Here is a 17,372-nt window from a genome sequence, read left to right on the forward strand (position 1 = left end):
CACACACACACACACACACACACACACACAAATGCTATCACTTTCAAGGAGTAATCAGCTTATGAGTATTATACAGGCGGTGAGAAAAAAATGTTAACCAAACAGAGATAAGCGATGAAATGTTTTATCTTGAGTCAGTAGGAAGGTCTAATGTAATTCTATCACGATTTCTAAAACTGTTCATTGTTATGAGAGATTTTCACATTTTCTTCAGAAAATATTCATTTTTGTAAAGACTAGTCACGAACATGCACACAAACACTCTTACACAGACACACACACACACACACACACGTCACACACACGTAACACAGAAGAGGGGCTGGTGACATTTACTTTAGTATTGTCGGAAATCTAGGCCCAGCTGTCATCTGTAGTGCGTGTGTGCATTTATAAAAACGCATAGGCACTTTATTTGTTGCTTATTATTAAGCCAATTGACAAATGTTCTAGATGTAGTCCCAGAGCATATTAAAATAAATAAATAAGGACCTTGTTCTGAAAAACACAAAACATGCAGCCTGTAGCTTGATCTCATGATAATTCATAGAAAATCAGTACATTTGGCTCAATGTTTAAAAACACTCTTAACGCTTCATATGATTACTGGCAAGGCTACAGTATATTTAAAGATTGATGGTGTTTCGCTAAAAGGACACAGTTGTACAAGTCACAATGTTGAAGCTACTGATAAAAAGAACAGCTTAAAAATTCATGAATGTAGCCACAAGGTTAAACCACTGTGGCTTCACTGTGGGATAAACAGGTTTGCGGTTGACTAGTTTGGACAGGCTGTGACATTATAACATTTTGAGTAGAACATTTCTTCAGCCAACAATCACAGTCGATATGGAAACAGGACTATTAACAGAACAGTAAACCAATGAACATCCTAACCAGATTGATGCCTTGCTCTGATAATTGGCCATAATCTGATCATTATGTGCATGTAAACATAGCCATTGTCTGGTTCCATTTCCCTTCATTCATTTGACAATGAATGCTGTAGGTAATCAAATCTGTGAAATTGGATCTAAATTGAGTCATGAGCCATAATGCCCCAAATACACACACGTGTGAGTCACAAGGAGAAACTACAAGAGCTCCCTCAGAAATACTTTTCTGATAAAAACTGTTAAACTATTTCTCTAAGAAACAACTTTCTAGAGATGGTGTTTTGTTGACACCATGAAGTGAGATGTCCTGGGTGGGCCGACACTTTTTTCATAAAGAAATTGAAAATAAATAAAGCCAAACATTTTCCTTTTTATACTTCTGTTTGTGCATATTACCAAACTAGATACAAAACATTGAGTTTTAGAGACGCCTCATTTTTAACCTCTAACAGTTACTCCCTGCTTTCCGTCTTATAGGCTATTCACCTCCGCAAGCATGACAGACATCAATCTTCTTACTTTTCAACAAGCAAGACAGTACATTTTCCCCCAAAAATCGGACCTTGTTGTGGTGTGAAGCTGACCGTTGAGCGGCCCGACCAAGCAAGGAGGCAGAGAGTTCAAATATAACCCGGTGTGGGCATTTATGACTCCTTGTGGTACATGACACAGCCTCAATCTTACTGTCTCATGTGCCTAAAATTACACACACACACTAATCAGGCCAATAAGACACAGGTGGGGGGGGGGAGACAACACAGGGCACCAGGTGAACACAATCACCAGCCACAGACAAAACGGGAGGGGGAACACTTTCAAACTAAACCACATGTGCAATATTACAAGGCCCGAAGCCGTCAGTCCACAGTGACGAAGTTACCTTTGTCACATGTGGAAAGGATATAACCACCAAAGGGCCCATTGGAAGTGACTGAAGGGTCAAATCTTACTTGTGGCATAACCCTAACCCGATTGGATTATAAAAAAGTGTGTTGAAGGCTATTATAGTATATATTCTTTATCACTCTGATATCATTATCATGCGCGGCGCGTTGCAGACGTGCGAGAGTCGGAGGCTTTTATAGTTTAATCATCAATGTTTCCCAGCTGATATGTTTGTAGTTAAGATGAGACATTTCTCTGGGTCACACATCTAGCATGGAAGGAATGAGGAAGGACAGAAAGGATGGAGCGAGGGAGGGAGGGAGGGAGCATGGAGAAAGATATAGGATGGAGAAGAAGATGAATCCCAAAGACTTTGCATCATACCTTCTCACGCTCACTCTCCTTTCCTATCTGCCTTCACAACACACACCTACACAATTTTTCCGTACTTACTAAGGCACTGCAGACTTTTGATATGTAGTAATTACACACACACACACACACACACACACACACACACACACACACACACACACACACACACACACACACACACACACACACACACACACACACACACACACACACACACACACACACACACATACACACACACAAACACATACGTGTTTAAATTGCCAGATGAAAGAGCACATACATCAATGGGAGGACTGTGGAAGCACGTGTGTCACAGAGATAAGCATTATGCAACACATGCAAGCCCTTCATGTCATGTCAGCTGTGAGGCACAATACACACACACAAACACACACACACACACACACACACACACACACACACACACATACATACAATATACACACTTACAGGTCACATGATATTAGGTGTGAAGGGACATTTAAGACATGCGAACAGGCAAAACTAATGTGACAGGACTGGGGGAATTGAAAATGGCCTGTAGGAATTTCCACATATGAAGAAAAGAGCTGAATTATAGAGTAAGACTTCATAAGGATGTCATTTATGATAATTTGGATTGAATACGTGATTGATTGTTTCCCATGCCAAGCCAAAGGTTGTTAGAGATTAAAAGGGATATCTGATCCGCTTTTCAAATCTCCGCGCGTCCCTATCCAGCTGGTTATAATACAGGAAGGAATCCATATCTACAAAGTAACCGTTAACAATAATCTACTTTAATGGCAATATGACAATGCAATACAATCATTCCAATACAACATGATATATTACAGTTATATTGTAATGCTTAAAGAGTAATGCCCGCTTACTCCTGCCCTGGTTCGCGTGCTGCGGAGATCCTTTCGCTCGGGGCAGCATGTGAAGAGAGACCGAAAGCCAGGGATCCACCGGAGAAATACCAGAGCAAGAAGGAGGGGTTAGGGTTTAGGTCAGCTGGTCATCTTTTCAGGTCATCTCATTGGGCGACGCAACGCTGGCCAGCAGGAAACCAAACAGGCTCACTTTACAACAAAAGGTCTCAAGGCCTGCATACCTACACCTCCCCCACAGAGCAATAAAACCCTGTTCACTCCAACCAGCCCAGAATGTTTATAGCCATTTGTAGTCCTTACATTTATGAAAGGATAAAACAGAGAAATCAATATAAAACACAAACACAGGTATTGTTTGAACAGTATTCACTTAACTGCTACTATTGATAACCACCAGAGAAACCCAAGGGACCTCTCTTAATATCACAACCACTGTAGCTCGTTCTAAGTTGAATGCAAATCAGGACATGCTCTCACCTTCTCCCATCTTCCTTTGTCCTCAAAAACACATGTCAACAGGCCCCATATCCAGCTCACAGTTTTACCCAAATTATTCCCATTTTAAGCTTATCCATAGTTTGCTAACATGAATAAATACAAATATAACTCTACAAGGTACACAGTGTAGACTAAATGAGAAGCATGTTAGATTGACAGGTAGGCAGGTCGGAAATAAAGATGTTTACTATTTTTATCTGGGATCTCAATCACATGCATAACCTGATGTTATGCTGACATGCTTTCTGAATAAGTAAGATGGCCCTCTCCAGCGTGTATGTCCTAGCTTACATGTCTATTCATTTTTCAAATCTTTAAATATCCAAGTCAATTCGGCACATTTGACCTTTTTCTGCACTGATGTCCACAGACTGTGCAGAGATATTACAGGATGCAAGCCTCAGAGCTTAAAGTGAAGCGTGATTCTGTCAGAGCGGCATGGCATCTACTCTCCTTTGTCACATCAGCCAGCAGTAAATAAAGTGAATAATGAGAAGTGAATCTCCTGGGATAATGTTAGGTCTTATCTGCAATGACAGTTCCTACCACTCTGTGCTGTGCTATATGGAGAAACAACATATTTTTCGAGTCCGACTGAATCATTTTAGGTGGTGAGATTCTCTGCGAGGTGACTGCTATCAAGAGTTGCTCATTGCACAGTGAAATGCCAACAAATTCCTCCTGGCCAAAACACTCTCTTTGAAGTTGTCACAAGAGAGAAGCCACCATGACACCTTCAAAGGGAGTGTGTATCACCTCAGGTTTTCTGTGGGACATTTAGGAATAGTGCTTCATATGGTGCAATAGTGGGCCTCCAGGCCTCCAATGAGAAATCAAGGACCTGTCCTTTCATAATCATCATGATGCATGTTTCTGCAAGAATCAAAAGGCCATGAAGGCACTAAGGTTTCTGTATTTGATCTCAACAGGGACTCAAATAAATGTTGGACGATTATACCTCTACAAGAATAGCAAGACATTTGCAAAGCAGGATAGAAAGAAAAATAACCTGATTCTTTCTTTTATTCTTGTTTTAGCTTTAATCTCATGGCCTCTAATTGTCGAACCATTTCATTTAAAAAAAAAAATGCTTCTAATTGTATTGAGCACCAGTGTGCACAGAGACTGAGAAATGTTCTGCGATTGGTTTCGACCTTGAGCTTAAACGGTGTTTAGGAATAATCCTGATTATTAAATTGTGATTATTATAATATTTTGTAATCGTTCAGGATTATTTCGAACTTCATTTATCCTACTTGTTAATGTGTTTAATGTATAACCCTGTCCAAAGGTTTTTGAGACTGTCACACTCAATTACAATTGCATGTTCAATTCACTACCCTGGAAGTTAATAAAGTTGTTAAAGTTGGAACAGCCTGTGAACAGCCGTTCTTCCTCGCACGTCAGTCGCCGACAACTTCTTGCAGAGGACAGGAAAATCTAGCTAGAGCACGACCCGTATATTTTCGCACGCCGTGTTCTCAACAGACTGTACTCTTTGCATATTAATTATGTTTTCTCCTGGAAAACAAAGGTTTAGACTTTTGGACCTGTTTTAACCTTCTTTTTGTTTTCCTTATATTGCTTCAGCTCACTTATAAATGTGGTCACATAAGACTTCCTTTCAATAAGACACGTACCTCTAATTTAAATGTAACTTTGAAGTCAAGGTTCAAGGTTCTTTATTTGTCATACGAACATAGTTACAGTGTAGTTATGCCCATGAAAATCTTGTGTCACAGGCTTCTCCAAAAGAGCGACACAAATCACAGAACAAATATAGTGCTAGTAAATAAAAAAAGAAAAATCGTTTTAAAAAGTGAAATAGTGCAATAAGAGTCTATATGCAAGTTATTGAAATAGGATATACTGTATAGGTCAAATGTAGTGTTATATGCTTATTTATTCATAAACCTTTTCAATGTGTAGGTACAATGTTAACACACAACAAACACATTTGTTATTATTCAGTATCAACAACATTGTAACCATAGCCCATATTTGTTTATTTTAATTAATGCTAGAGGAAAAGAAAGCCATCTGCCATGTTTTCTAGTTCTGGCAACTGCCACAGTGTAATGACCTCAAAGGACACACAGTTTATATCGTGAAACAAAATCAACCTCCCTTTTCTTTTCATACAATGAATTTAGTGATACATTGTTTTCCAGAGGCACAACAACTACAAGAGCGGGCAAATCTCTAGTATTCTAATCCCTCTGTATGACAGTGGTTTTCAAATCATTCCTACAATGAAATCCTACTCCTGTCTGTCTTTGGGAGGAAACATCTATAAAACCGCCTCCTTAGCCTGAGGAGCGGAGCGGTGCCAACAAATTCCAGGCTTCCATCATCACACATAAACACACACAACCCAAAACAAGACAAGTGATGTGTGTGAGAGAAAGACAGAATGAAAAACAGAGAGGGCAAGGTGAAAGTGATATGAAGAGAGAGTGTGAGGAAGTGTGTGTTATGTAAACCCCAGGTGATGCTTATTGTCCTGGATAGAAGAATCACCAGGGGGACGAGTGCTCCAGCTTAGCAGCTCTCTCCACACCTCGCTCTCAAACACACCCACGAGCAGGAGTCAGAAAGAAGTAAATAAATAAAAGAGGACAGAGGAAATGTGGGAATAGACATAAGATTATTGAGGGTAGAGGGTGGGCAAGAAAAAGAGGATGATGAAGAGAAAATAGATGCAGGAGAGGCGAAGGAAGAGAGAAGTGAAAGGTATTATCCATTTCAGAAATGTCAGTGTGTCGTTTCTGGAAGCACAAACACTCCACCTTCAGCTGGTTGTTGTTCAGTCCTGTGCAGCTCAGGAGGGGATGAATTATTTCCCCCCCTGTGCGGTGTTTTGTGTTTTATCTGTTTACTGGCTCGTCCTCTGTACCAGTAACTGTCCACGATGAGCGCAATTATGGGAAGGGCCTTCCAGGATACATCTGCATACATCACACACATTTCCACACCCACACTAACATGGCTCCCAGAGGGGCCACTGTCGATAACATCCTACTCTGCACCTGATGCATGGGGGGGGTGGGTCGTGTTTGTGCTGAAACAGCAGGAAACATCCTCTGCAGAGATGCTTTATGGTCTCTGTCGGGCTGCTGAGTGAGGATGGGCTTCACTGTTCCAAATCTTGACCTGTAGGCTACAACTGCTGTGGAAATCCCAACTCTGACCCCAGATCAGCACTTAAGACGAGGCTGTGGGAATAGGAAACAGCCAACGGGGGTCCAGATCCGGAGCAACACTGCCCCCTAATGGTTCAGGAGTGGAGGTGTGTCTGGTAGAGATGACGTAAGGCCGGGCTGTGTGAGTATGTGTGGTGATCATGGTGGTGATGCAGTAAAAATATAAAATGTGTAAACTATCAGCAGACATGTTCATTCAATAATTGGATATTTTGTGTCATGTTCAATCAAACTAAATACATAAATTCACCCCAAATAGAAATAGGAAAATGTTAAAATTACCCTTTAAAGTGAAAAAGATTAGCCTTACTTCAAACAACAGTGATACATCACTTATTACTTAAAATCTGTGTAGATAAAGATATACAGTTGGAATGAGCATGTAGGGCATTTTAAATTGGCTTGGTAAATTGGAAATACATTTGCTTTGCAATTCAAATACACCCTTAAAGCTATTGATGCTGAAGCAATAACATTTGGTCAATACACAGGGAGGGAAAGATGCTACCACGGCGCCTGAAGGCAGCATGGCTCGAGGCAGATCTGCTCACTAACAACCCCCGGTAGGCAGAGAGCAGTGGAGCAGCACGGAGATGTATTCATTCAGAGCGACTCAGTAAACACTGGAGCCTAATGCAGACATCGCAATCCTTATTATCCAGAATTTACAGTATGTCACTGCTGTCATGAAACTTTCATTAACATATTTCTGTAACTGAGGACCGAACATAAAATATACAATCTTGGAAACAACAACAACTTCTGTTTTGAGGTTATTCTGGGTAGTTTTACTGATCTGCGCCATTTGCTATATTTTACTCTATGAATCATGTTCCAAGCTGGGAATTGAAAGACATTTTTTGCTGAAGTTTCTCTGATGTTCAGTGAAACACAGCAGCGACTGTTCTTTGTGTGAATTCAAAAAGTCACAATGGGACATACATCTGTAGGTGGAATCCCCCATAATGCAAACCAAAGCATTATTTTTTCACTAAAGCTTTTAGTGGGAAGAAATTGCTTGCACACCGCTGCGTTTGATTGAATGGTGCAAGGCCTACAATCTGAAGTGATTTGTTCTCATGCAATGTGGATAATTCGGTCCTTCTGACACTTCATCCGTCTTTACTTCAGTAACACCCCACGTCAGACAAGAATGATGAGTTCCAATATGTTTAAAATCAACAACAAAATAATCAGATAAAAGGGAAATCTAGTTATGAAAATGTGCAATGATTTAACAGATTAGTGTGTAAAATAAGATTATAATTCATTATTCACATCTCTCCACACTTAAACCCATTTTATTATTTCCCCCAGTTCATTTGAAGCAGTTGCATGGTAGGGCACCATATGCTTAAGAGTTAACAAATTACATATTTGCCCTTTGAGAACCCGTCTGCTTTGTGTCGAAATAACATTTTCCGTATCCGCTCTCGCTGGTTGACATTTTGGGCTCAGGGAACCAGAGCAATCAGGTCTGGATTGATAATATCATTGAATGCTTGAAGTGAAATAAAGAATAGAAAGATAAAATAATTTCAGAAATATGGAAATGATCTTTACTATCATCAGGCTGTATACTCGAACTGTGACTGTAATCAGAGCTACGGCCTGTTTTCCGGGTAATCGGAAAAATTGTTCTGTATATTAAATGGATTGGCGCACTGAGATCAATGAAACAACTCTTAAAGCCATTGAGTCTTATTTAAGAAACCAAATGACCACTTATATCAAATCGAGCTGAAAAGGCTTTTCTGAGCTTCTCCGGCTTTACTTGAATTTGTATCTGTGTGAGGCTGAAATGAGAAGTGTTAAGTCTGATTTGTAGATTTACTATGTTGAATTATGTCCACATTTCACAATTTATACCTCAAGGTCTTGAACGTTTTATGTTTCTACACTTCATCTTCCCTTTATGTCTAAGAGGGACAAAGCACAATGTCTGGTGCCCTTTGGAATACGTGACAAAATGAAAGAGTCGGTTCACCTAATTCACTTTTTGACTTCACCTGTATCGCTTTCTGTTAAAGAATGTTGGTCAATAAACTCTTCTCAGCATACTTCATTGAATATCTGGAAATATAAGTTGTTACTGAGTTTTCTTTATTCAAACATTCAAAGGCATATGGGTAAACTGACTTCTATAGAAATACATACAAACATGTGTATTGCATATAAAAAAATATATATATTAAAAATGGTTTTATAACTTATAATATGGCTGTATCTTGCTCAAGTTACTCAGGAAGCCACTTCAGTTTGCATGCTTCAAAACGTATTCAGAACTCAAGAAAGTTGCCCGTTTTTTGTTTATTTTCTGTTGACTGACTGTACCAGATGTTTAGCTGACAGTGACAGCTGCTGAAACTAAATAAGCGTGCGTCCTGCTACCTGCTTCACCTAACTCAAAATAAAGCTGATGAGTTCTTGTTGTTGTTCTTGCAAAAAAAAACGAATATGGTTACAATCTCAAAATCTCTGAGGCCTTTTTAAGCACTTCAAACTACATTTAGACTTTACAGTTCTAATTTTCCTGCATCCCCAGGGGCATCTAAAACGTTATTGATTTTGTTGTGCTATTCATACTGTAATCTCATAAGACCCTCACCAGTCGTTCTTGCATTGTAAAAGGAAAGTCCTTGTTTACTGTATAGAGTTTCTTCAGGAGCATTCAAGGGCAGTGGACACATGATAGGTCTGTGTCTTCATCCTCCGCTTCATCTCTCTTATCATCTGACATACAGCCAGAGGGTAACAGCAACACACTGCGGTCCAGTCCTCACACACACTGCCCTGTGAATTAACATGCAGACAGGAAAACACAAGCATGCAAAAAACAAACACAGGAAGCGGCACACATGCAGAGACAACAACATAGCAGGAAAACACCCGGAACCATGAGATGCATATATGAAAATACATTAAAAAGTAAGTAGTAATATTATTGAATCTTTTCTGTACTCTCCTGGTAGGTATTGGTTTTCCATTTATTGTGAAGTATTAAAGGTCACCTATTATGCAAAATCCACTTGTTCATGTCTTTTATACATACATACATGTGTCCCGTCTGTGAGAGTTTCTGAAAGTTTCAGGCAAAAAGATTAACTCGCTTTTTTTCCTTATCCATATAAAAACCTGTCTGAAAATGAGCTGATCAGATTTTGGCCACTTTATGATGTCATAACGATTTATTTGGCTTGTGTAACCATTAGCCAATCAGCAACCAAGGTAACCCCCCCCCCCCACCTTATCACCTGAATCTCCTCCGAGAGCACCATTGTGTTCTTTTTAACCGAATATCTTGCAGAAGGGCGTGGGGAGTGGCTCCTTATTTAATCTAAAGTAACAGACCCAGAATCAGCACTTTTGAAACAGGGCTGAAACAGAGGGGTTTATGGGATGCTACAATGATCTGTTTGGTATTTCGAGCCAAACACTTCAGAGACATGTTTTTTATATATCTGAGACCTATAATATATTGATGAAAAAGAGTATAATAGGGGACCTTTAAAGCAGATTTTTCAGTGGGTATCAGTGTTATGGATATGGTTAAGAAGGGGCCTACTTCACCTACTGTGCAAACATTCATATTGATCTTTTGCCTGGTAGGTGCAGTTTCGCAATATAGGTGATAACAACTGATAATGGTTATTAAATAGGCTGATATAAGAACACACTCACCCGTATCTTATAGCGCTCTCTGATCCCAACTCGCATGGCAAAAGTGGATCCTGGCAGCAGAGGAATACACAGACACTCGCCATAATGGTGAGCTAAACTCAGGTCCAAACAGCACGGCACCAGAGCCCCGAGGACACCTGCAAGCATAGATTAGCACAATATGTGTGTTAGTGAGGGTCCTTTGTGTATTTGCTTGTGACAAAAATCCGCTTTAAAGGTCCCCTATTATACTCTTTTTCATCAATATATTATAGGTCTCAGATATATACAAACATGTTTCTGAAGTGTTTGGCTGGAAATACCAAACAGTTCATGCATTGTAGCATCCCATAATCCCCTCTGTTTCAGTCCTGTTTCCAAAGTGCTGATTCTTTGTCTGTTACTTTAGATGAATACAAGGAGCCACTCCCCACACCCCTCTGAGAGATATTTGGTTAAAAAGAACACCATGGTGCTCTAGGAGGAGATTCAGGTGATAAGGTGGGCGGGTGTTACCTTGGTTGGTTATTGGCTAATGGTTACACAAGACAAAAAATCATGACATCATAAAGTGGCCAAAATCTGATCAGCTCATTTTTAGGTAGGTTTTTATATAAATGAATCGGGACAAAAAGAGAGAGAATCTTTTTTCCTTAAACCTTCAGAATCTGTTTACACAGAGGGGACACATATTTATGTATAAAATAAATGAAAAAGTGGATTTTGCATAATAGGTGACCTTTAAAAGAAATGTGAGACAAAACTAAGATTGAATTCATTGTGATTTGTTGGTTCCTAATTGCTGAGAAAGTCGTAAAGCTCTGATCCGTGTGTAGGACCCTGCGTATATGAGAATACAGCTTCTGTCTGTGTTTTCACTTTACATGTAGTCTTGTCTCCACAGACGTTGAACAGGCCAGTGCTCCAGCCCCCTCCCGTCTGTGTGATGGTGGTGATGGTTGTCGTGGTAATGCCGAGGCCGGGCTGTGTGAGTATTGGGTCTGTAAATGCATAGATATTGCTTGACTCCAAGTCATCTTGACTTCCTGTGGTGAACCCCCCCTCTTCCTCCTCTTGAATCGCTGATGCTGAGGCGTCTGTGACTGAGAGCCTCGGTCTGAAATTAGATTTGTACATGTCTTTAGATAGATGTTTGAACAATGTCCCCCCAGCTTATTAAGCCTTTAACTGTTGCTAAACCAAAGGCTCAATGTTAAACTAGTCCCAAAGTAGAACATTTTTACTTACCTGTGAGTAGAAATGTCATGTCACTCATTCAGCCAGTTTAATTTTCTTAGAGGAGCAATTTTTTTTTTATTCAGCTGGCTTTCTTTAAAAATGTTCAGCAGCATGGCCCCACAATTTTACTCGAATGCCACTGATATTATCGTACCACTTTATATGATACAGCATTTATTCATGAATTTGAGTGATTAAGGCCTTCAGCAACACTTCAATCACTGCACATTTTTAAGTTTGTGGAAATAATAGATTAAAGAAATGTTCCTGTTTAGTTAGAAGCATGTAAAAGCAGAGTAAGTGAGCTGTTTGCTGTAATTCCATTGCGGTCAGTGGTGACAACACAGTGTGCTGGTAAGGGCAACACAAAAAAAATACACTTACTGGTGTGTGACTGTCGTCTGCTCCATGACTAAAAGCTCCTGGCATTCAGAGAGGGGTGAGGCGAGAAAGGAGAGGGTGAGCAGGGAGTCAGCAGGAATGAGGAGGAGGAGGGGGCTGCGGAGTGACACTTCCCCAGTGAGAGGGTGTGTGGCTCCAGATAAACCAGCTGTCGGATGGCTCGGCCAGAAGCTGTGTGAGAGAGATAAGTCTTGTAGTTGTCTCCCGTCTGCGACTTTACCTCGCCCGCCTGCTAATACAGCTAATGCCAAAAGGGCAGATAGACATCAGGGTGCATGAACATACACGTGTGGCATTATATTATCAGATGTAAAATGCATTCATGAACATAAAATAAACACACCAGCAGCTCTGAATATGCCGAAAACATTGAAAAAAAGTACCATGATTACTTAGAACTTAAAAAAAACATTTAACTTCTAAAATAAGGACACAAATAAAAATAAATTTGACATAAGCACATTTTATTATGGATGTCCAACGTTATCTCAAACTCATTAAACAATTCAAACTGTTTGTTTGACCTATAGATTTAAAAACATTGTTTTAATTAAATATATCTAAAAAGGCGTACGGTTACACTTACCTTTAAGTCAGAAAGAGAGTCATGCAGTGAAGAGCTGGGAAGTGAAAGACATGTTGAACGCAGAAGTGATTTTGTGTGTGTGTGTGTGAAACAGAAAGAGAGAAGTGAGGGGAGATTTACGTGGTGTAAGGACACGTAGTGAAACTATTTTCTAGAAATAGGTGTCTGAGGAGGCACAGAGAGTATACTCACATATTGAGTGGTTTAGGAGAAACATTCAGTACATTAAATGTGGATGCTTTTATCTTATCTATTTCAGAAAGTTTAAAATGTATGAGTGACATGTTTGAGTATATGCATCACAGAAAGTAAACAGCCATAAACAAAACATGATTAAAGTGTTATTGGGTCTTTGGAATGTAAGGGAAACTTTTCTTAAATGTTTTATTATTGGCAGTTATTTAGTGATCCATTTGATGATCATTCTTTTGAGCTAGTCAGATTTGTAACTTAAATGCAAAAATGAACGATCATATTTACACACATCAAACTGCACTGCAGTGGTGCATGAATACAACACGTTCTCACTCCCAACCCGTCACATGTTGACGGGTGGTCAGGGCCCCTCCCCGTCACCATATTACGCACAGGGTACCCCTTGAGAGTCAGTTTTCAACGGGTAGGGCGTCCCATTGACTTGCATAGAGCTCCCTGAACGTTGGTAATAGACGAGTTGTGATCGCGGTGAAATGTTCTCCGCAGATTCATTCTCACAGCGTTTATTAACCTTTTTCTTACTCAATATCAAGCCACACTTATTGTTTTTACTTCTTTATTTTAATTGAATAATGTAGGACTTTTGTTGCCGTCAGTTATGGGGAGAGTAGGGGCTCAGAATACTGAAATCTGTATTGTTTCATCGTTTTTTCCTTCTAATTTTGTATTATTTTCTAAACCACACACTGTTATTTACTCAACAATAACACATAATTATCCTTGTGTTTATTTATTTGTTTGATTAATAAACACAAGTTGGAGTCCGTCAGGACCGAGGGTCGGACTCGGACTCAGAGCAGCTCATAGTAGTTGCTTTAGGAAGTAAGTATTCTCTCCGCTTCGCTTGACAAACCCCGTGATTAGTCCTCAAGCTCTGTGATTGGATGTTTGAGTGTGCGCCGAGGGTTACGCCGAGCGTCGAACAGCACTTTGAAATGGGATGGAACCACGGCAGACTGTCCAAAACTGGATTTGAACGGGTCCACCCCGTCCCCCCCTCCCCCACTCCGTCCCCAGAACTACACATGCTGGCTATTGTGTGTTCTATTTCATACTTACTGACCGCCAGAGGCGGTGCTTTAGCACTGGATATCTTCCGTCTTGCGCATGCGTAGGTCGAATATTTATATCAACAAAGTCACGTGTGACTTCGTATGACCCCGGAAGGCATAAGTTCCGGTGTTGTCAACGAGTTCAGTCCTTTTTCATCTTCTCGCTGCGCAGGTTACTACTTTTTGAGTAGAAGCCAAGCTAGCTTATTGAAAATTAAGATTCTAGCTCATCGCTACCTGTAGCCTTGTGATCGTCTCGATCGGAGCTGCGGGCTAGGAAAACGCTCGCCCTCCAAAGGCTGCGACGAGCTAGCTGTCCGCCCTCCCAAGGGAGGGGACTGCGGTGTTCACCGCTCGGACCCTATAGGTGCTCCGGACCGGTAAAGAGCGGACGCTCCTGCACGTCAGCCGGTGAGATCGCTACCATGTATCGCTGATTGTGCTATCTATTCTCAAGCTAATGAGATAACTGTGTACAAGTTAGCCGGGGGCTCTCGCTAATTTGTTACTGCGCTAGTGAATGGAGCGTCTCCGCCCCCCTCTCACTACATACATGTGGTTCCTTGCCTGTTCTATCGTCCAGTTAGCTGAGTGTTTTCGTTCAAGCTAACTGTTACGGCGCTAGTGAAGGGAGCGTCTCCGCCCCCCTCTCACTACATACATTTGGTTCCTTGCCTGTTTTTATCGTCCAGTTAGCTGAGTGTTTTCGTTCAAGCTAACAGTTACGGCGCTAGTGAAGGGAGCATCCGGTTTCGCTATGAGTGGTCGCATTTTCGAGAGCTCCCGCTTTGGAGGTTATTCTTCACGATTTTTTACATATGTCATCCTCCTGACAATATGGATTATGGACTCCTACCTCAACTCATCAATGAGGCAACATCACTTAGAGAAGGAGAGTAATGAAAGCGGGGATAAATGAACCACAATGACTTTTACCTTCTCAACGGCTGGGAAAGGAAACACCTCGCTTTTGGAAGTGCAAGCATTCATGCATTATTAACTGCAAACCCGACGCGAAAGTACTTACCCCCGTCAGGCAAACTAGACCGAAGAAGTATGATCATCTTGGTCTTATTGTTAGCGGGAGACATCCATCTGAATCCGGGCCCGGTGCAGACAAGAAGCCAGTCCCGCAGGCTCGAGGAGCTAGCATCACAACTAGCATCTCTTCCGCTGCAGCAACAACTACGCGACGACAACAGAGACCGTGGAGACAGCGGAGACCGAGGAATTAACGGAGACTTCGACATTCCCCCGGGGACGCCTCGGCAGACAGACACGCATGAGGCAGTGACGAGAGGAAGAGAACCGAGATCCGAGGGAACAAATATCCGCCATGTTGTTAGCCACCCTGCTAGCATATCAACGGCTAAAGCTACAACGGAGCCTCCCTCCCCCCACCACCACCCCACCTCTCCAAACACCACGGCAGGCCGCAAGCCGGTTGCTGTAACGGACAAAGACACATATCTGCAAGCTGACGACATTGTGCATTTAAGCAACAAAAATGGACTACATATTTTTCATCTGAACACTAACAGCCTGAGACACAAACTGGCTGAACTCAGGCAGCTATTCATGAATGGTAAGGCAAGCATATTATGCTTTTCTGAGACCAAATTGGACAATTCCATTACAGCTTCAGAGATTGAAATTGAAGATTATCTTGTAGTGAGAAGGGACAGGAACGTGAATGGAGGTGGTGTCTGCATGTACATACATAAAGACACCAATTTCAAAAACGGTACTGACCTGCATCATGAAAATATTGAATCTGTGGGTTGAAATTATTTTTGACAATGCTAAATCTGTAATAGTCGGGACAATCTATAGACCACCGGAACAGAGTGACTTTTATGATACATTAGATGGGTGTTTGGCTGATGTGGGGGATGTAGAGACAATTATTATTGGAGACTGGAACACGGATATGCAACGTAAAGACACGTCCGTCTTCAAGTCCTTCAGTAGGATTTGTGATCTGCACGGCTTCAGCCAGCTAATCACCCAACCCACCCGGGTATGTGAAACAACACAAACTACCATTGATCTCATTCTGACCTCTGACAAGTCCAGGATCTCCAGTAAAGGGGTTATAGCATGCGGTTTAAGTGATCATTATATGATATTCTGTACCCGCAAAAAGCTAAAACAAAGGGCCGGCTGTCACAAAACAGTCATATCTAGAGACCTCAAAAACTACTCTAGCGAGGCCTTTAACCTAGAACTGGAGAGCCTGGACTGGTCAGATGAGCTCAGTGGTACACAAGTTGAAGAAACATGGCTTGGTTTCAAAAACAAATTCTCTGCAATACTCAATGATTTGGCCCCCCTAAGAACAACCAGGGTAACAAATCGTGCTGAGCCGTGGATGCACTCCGGCATACTGACCGCCATGAAAACCAGAGACAAAAAATGCTCTGAGTTTCATAAAAGTCAGTCAATGCTTTCCAAAAGCACGAGCAGTGAACTCCAGGCCCACGTGACTGAACTCAAAATTGAAAGAAACGGACTAAGAAATGACGTAAGCTCCATGATCAAAACTGCCAAAAAGAATTTCATCAATGTCAAAACTGAGGAAAACAAAAATAAACCCTGTGAACTTTGGAAATTACTCAATAACCAGCTTGGCTGCAGTAAAAAACTCAAAACGAGATTTTCTAACTTAAACATAAAGACAGATAACAGGCTCATCACAGACAAACTGGATGTGGCCAAGTACTTGAAAAAATGTTTCACAAACATAGCCACAACTCTTGTAAATAAATTACCCTCCCACTCAGGGCTTTTTGGAGTAGATCACATCATGACCTACTACCAGTGGCGAGCCGTGACTTTTATACCTAGGCCCTCTGAACCCCCTTCCCTCGAGAAAAAAAAGAAGAGATATTACGTCACAGCGTATACTTCAGCGGAATATCAAAACCGCGGCCCGGGGTGCAAAACGCATTAATGACAGCGACCCTCTACCACACAAAACAACACCATTTATATAAACACCTATCATGACAGGGCACCCACAGCCAATAAACAATTACAAATGAATTAAGTCGGCACGGCGGCCCGCATTGAAAATGACTTTGGCCTACCTTTGATGATCAAATCACTTAAACACAAAGTCTATCCTCCTGTCCTTTTGGATGAAGCACTTGCGGGTCATTCAGCTGATCCTTTGTCACTCCAGTTTATCATTGTAACTCAATCTTGAAAATGACTCGGTTAATAATTTCGCAACGATGTCATCACTATCACTGAAGTGAGCCATCATGAACGAATTTATGCTAATTATAAATCTATCGATCATAAATCTATCGTTTAGATTTATGATTCGAAAATAATAAAAGTAGGGTAGACATGTGGATATTATCCGGCTGAACAAAACGTGCATTTATCTAACAGGTTCGTTTTCCACAGACCTTATTTCGAGCTATTTTCCAAAATCCTATGGAGAAATCCATTGCTCTTTTGTCGAGGGAATCCGA

At 41.1% G+C, this 17,372-nt stretch overlaps 1 protein-coding gene across 2 annotated transcripts; it reads right to left on the reverse strand.

The window, feature by feature from the left end:
- Window positions 1–8,817: 8,817 nt before the first annotated feature.
- On the reverse strand, window positions 8,818–13,416 carry plac8l1 (PLAC8 like 1). 2 transcript variants are annotated; one of them, XM_034206461.1, is made up of 5 exons: window positions 12,623–13,416; window positions 12,019–12,277; window positions 11,280–11,512; window positions 10,417–10,553; window positions 8,818–9,528 (listed from the first exon to the last, which is right to left on the reverse strand). In XM_034206461.1, the coding sequence occupies exons 2-5, from the start codon at window positions 12,042–12,044 to the stop codon at window positions 9,397–9,399; spliced, it is 528 nt and encodes a 175-aa protein (XP_034062352.1). In that variant the 5' UTR covers window positions 12,045–12,277; window positions 12,623–13,416; the 3' UTR covers window positions 8,818–9,396. The 2 variants fall into 2 exon arrangements, with proteins under 2 accessions (XP_034062352.1, XP_034062353.1); XM_034206462.1 differs by having other exon boundaries at window positions 12,019–12,207; window positions 12,623–12,708.
- Between the last annotated feature and the right edge of the window lie 3,956 nt (window positions 13,417–17,372).

The sequence above is a fragment of the Gymnodraco acuticeps genome, unplaced genomic scaffold, assembly GCF_902827175.1.
Source record: "Gymnodraco acuticeps unplaced genomic scaffold, fGymAcu1.1, whole genome shotgun sequence".
Classification (NCBI taxonomy): Eukaryota; Metazoa; Chordata; class Actinopteri; order Perciformes; family Bathydraconidae; genus Gymnodraco; species Gymnodraco acuticeps.

Bases quoted from the DNA above. Each gene is read 5' to 3' on its own strand.
- plac8l1 (XM_034206461.1), bottom strand. From the start codon at position 12,044: ATGGAGCAGACGACAGTCACACACCA. The intron at 11,513-12,018 runs GTAAGTGTATTT...ATCTAATTTCAG, and splicing joins CAGACGACAGTCACACACCA to ACCGAGGCTCTCAGTCACAG. The intron at 9,529-10,416 runs GTGAGTGTGTTC...GTTAATTCACAG, and splicing joins GAGAGCGCTATAAGATACGG to GGCAGTGTGTGTGAGGACTG.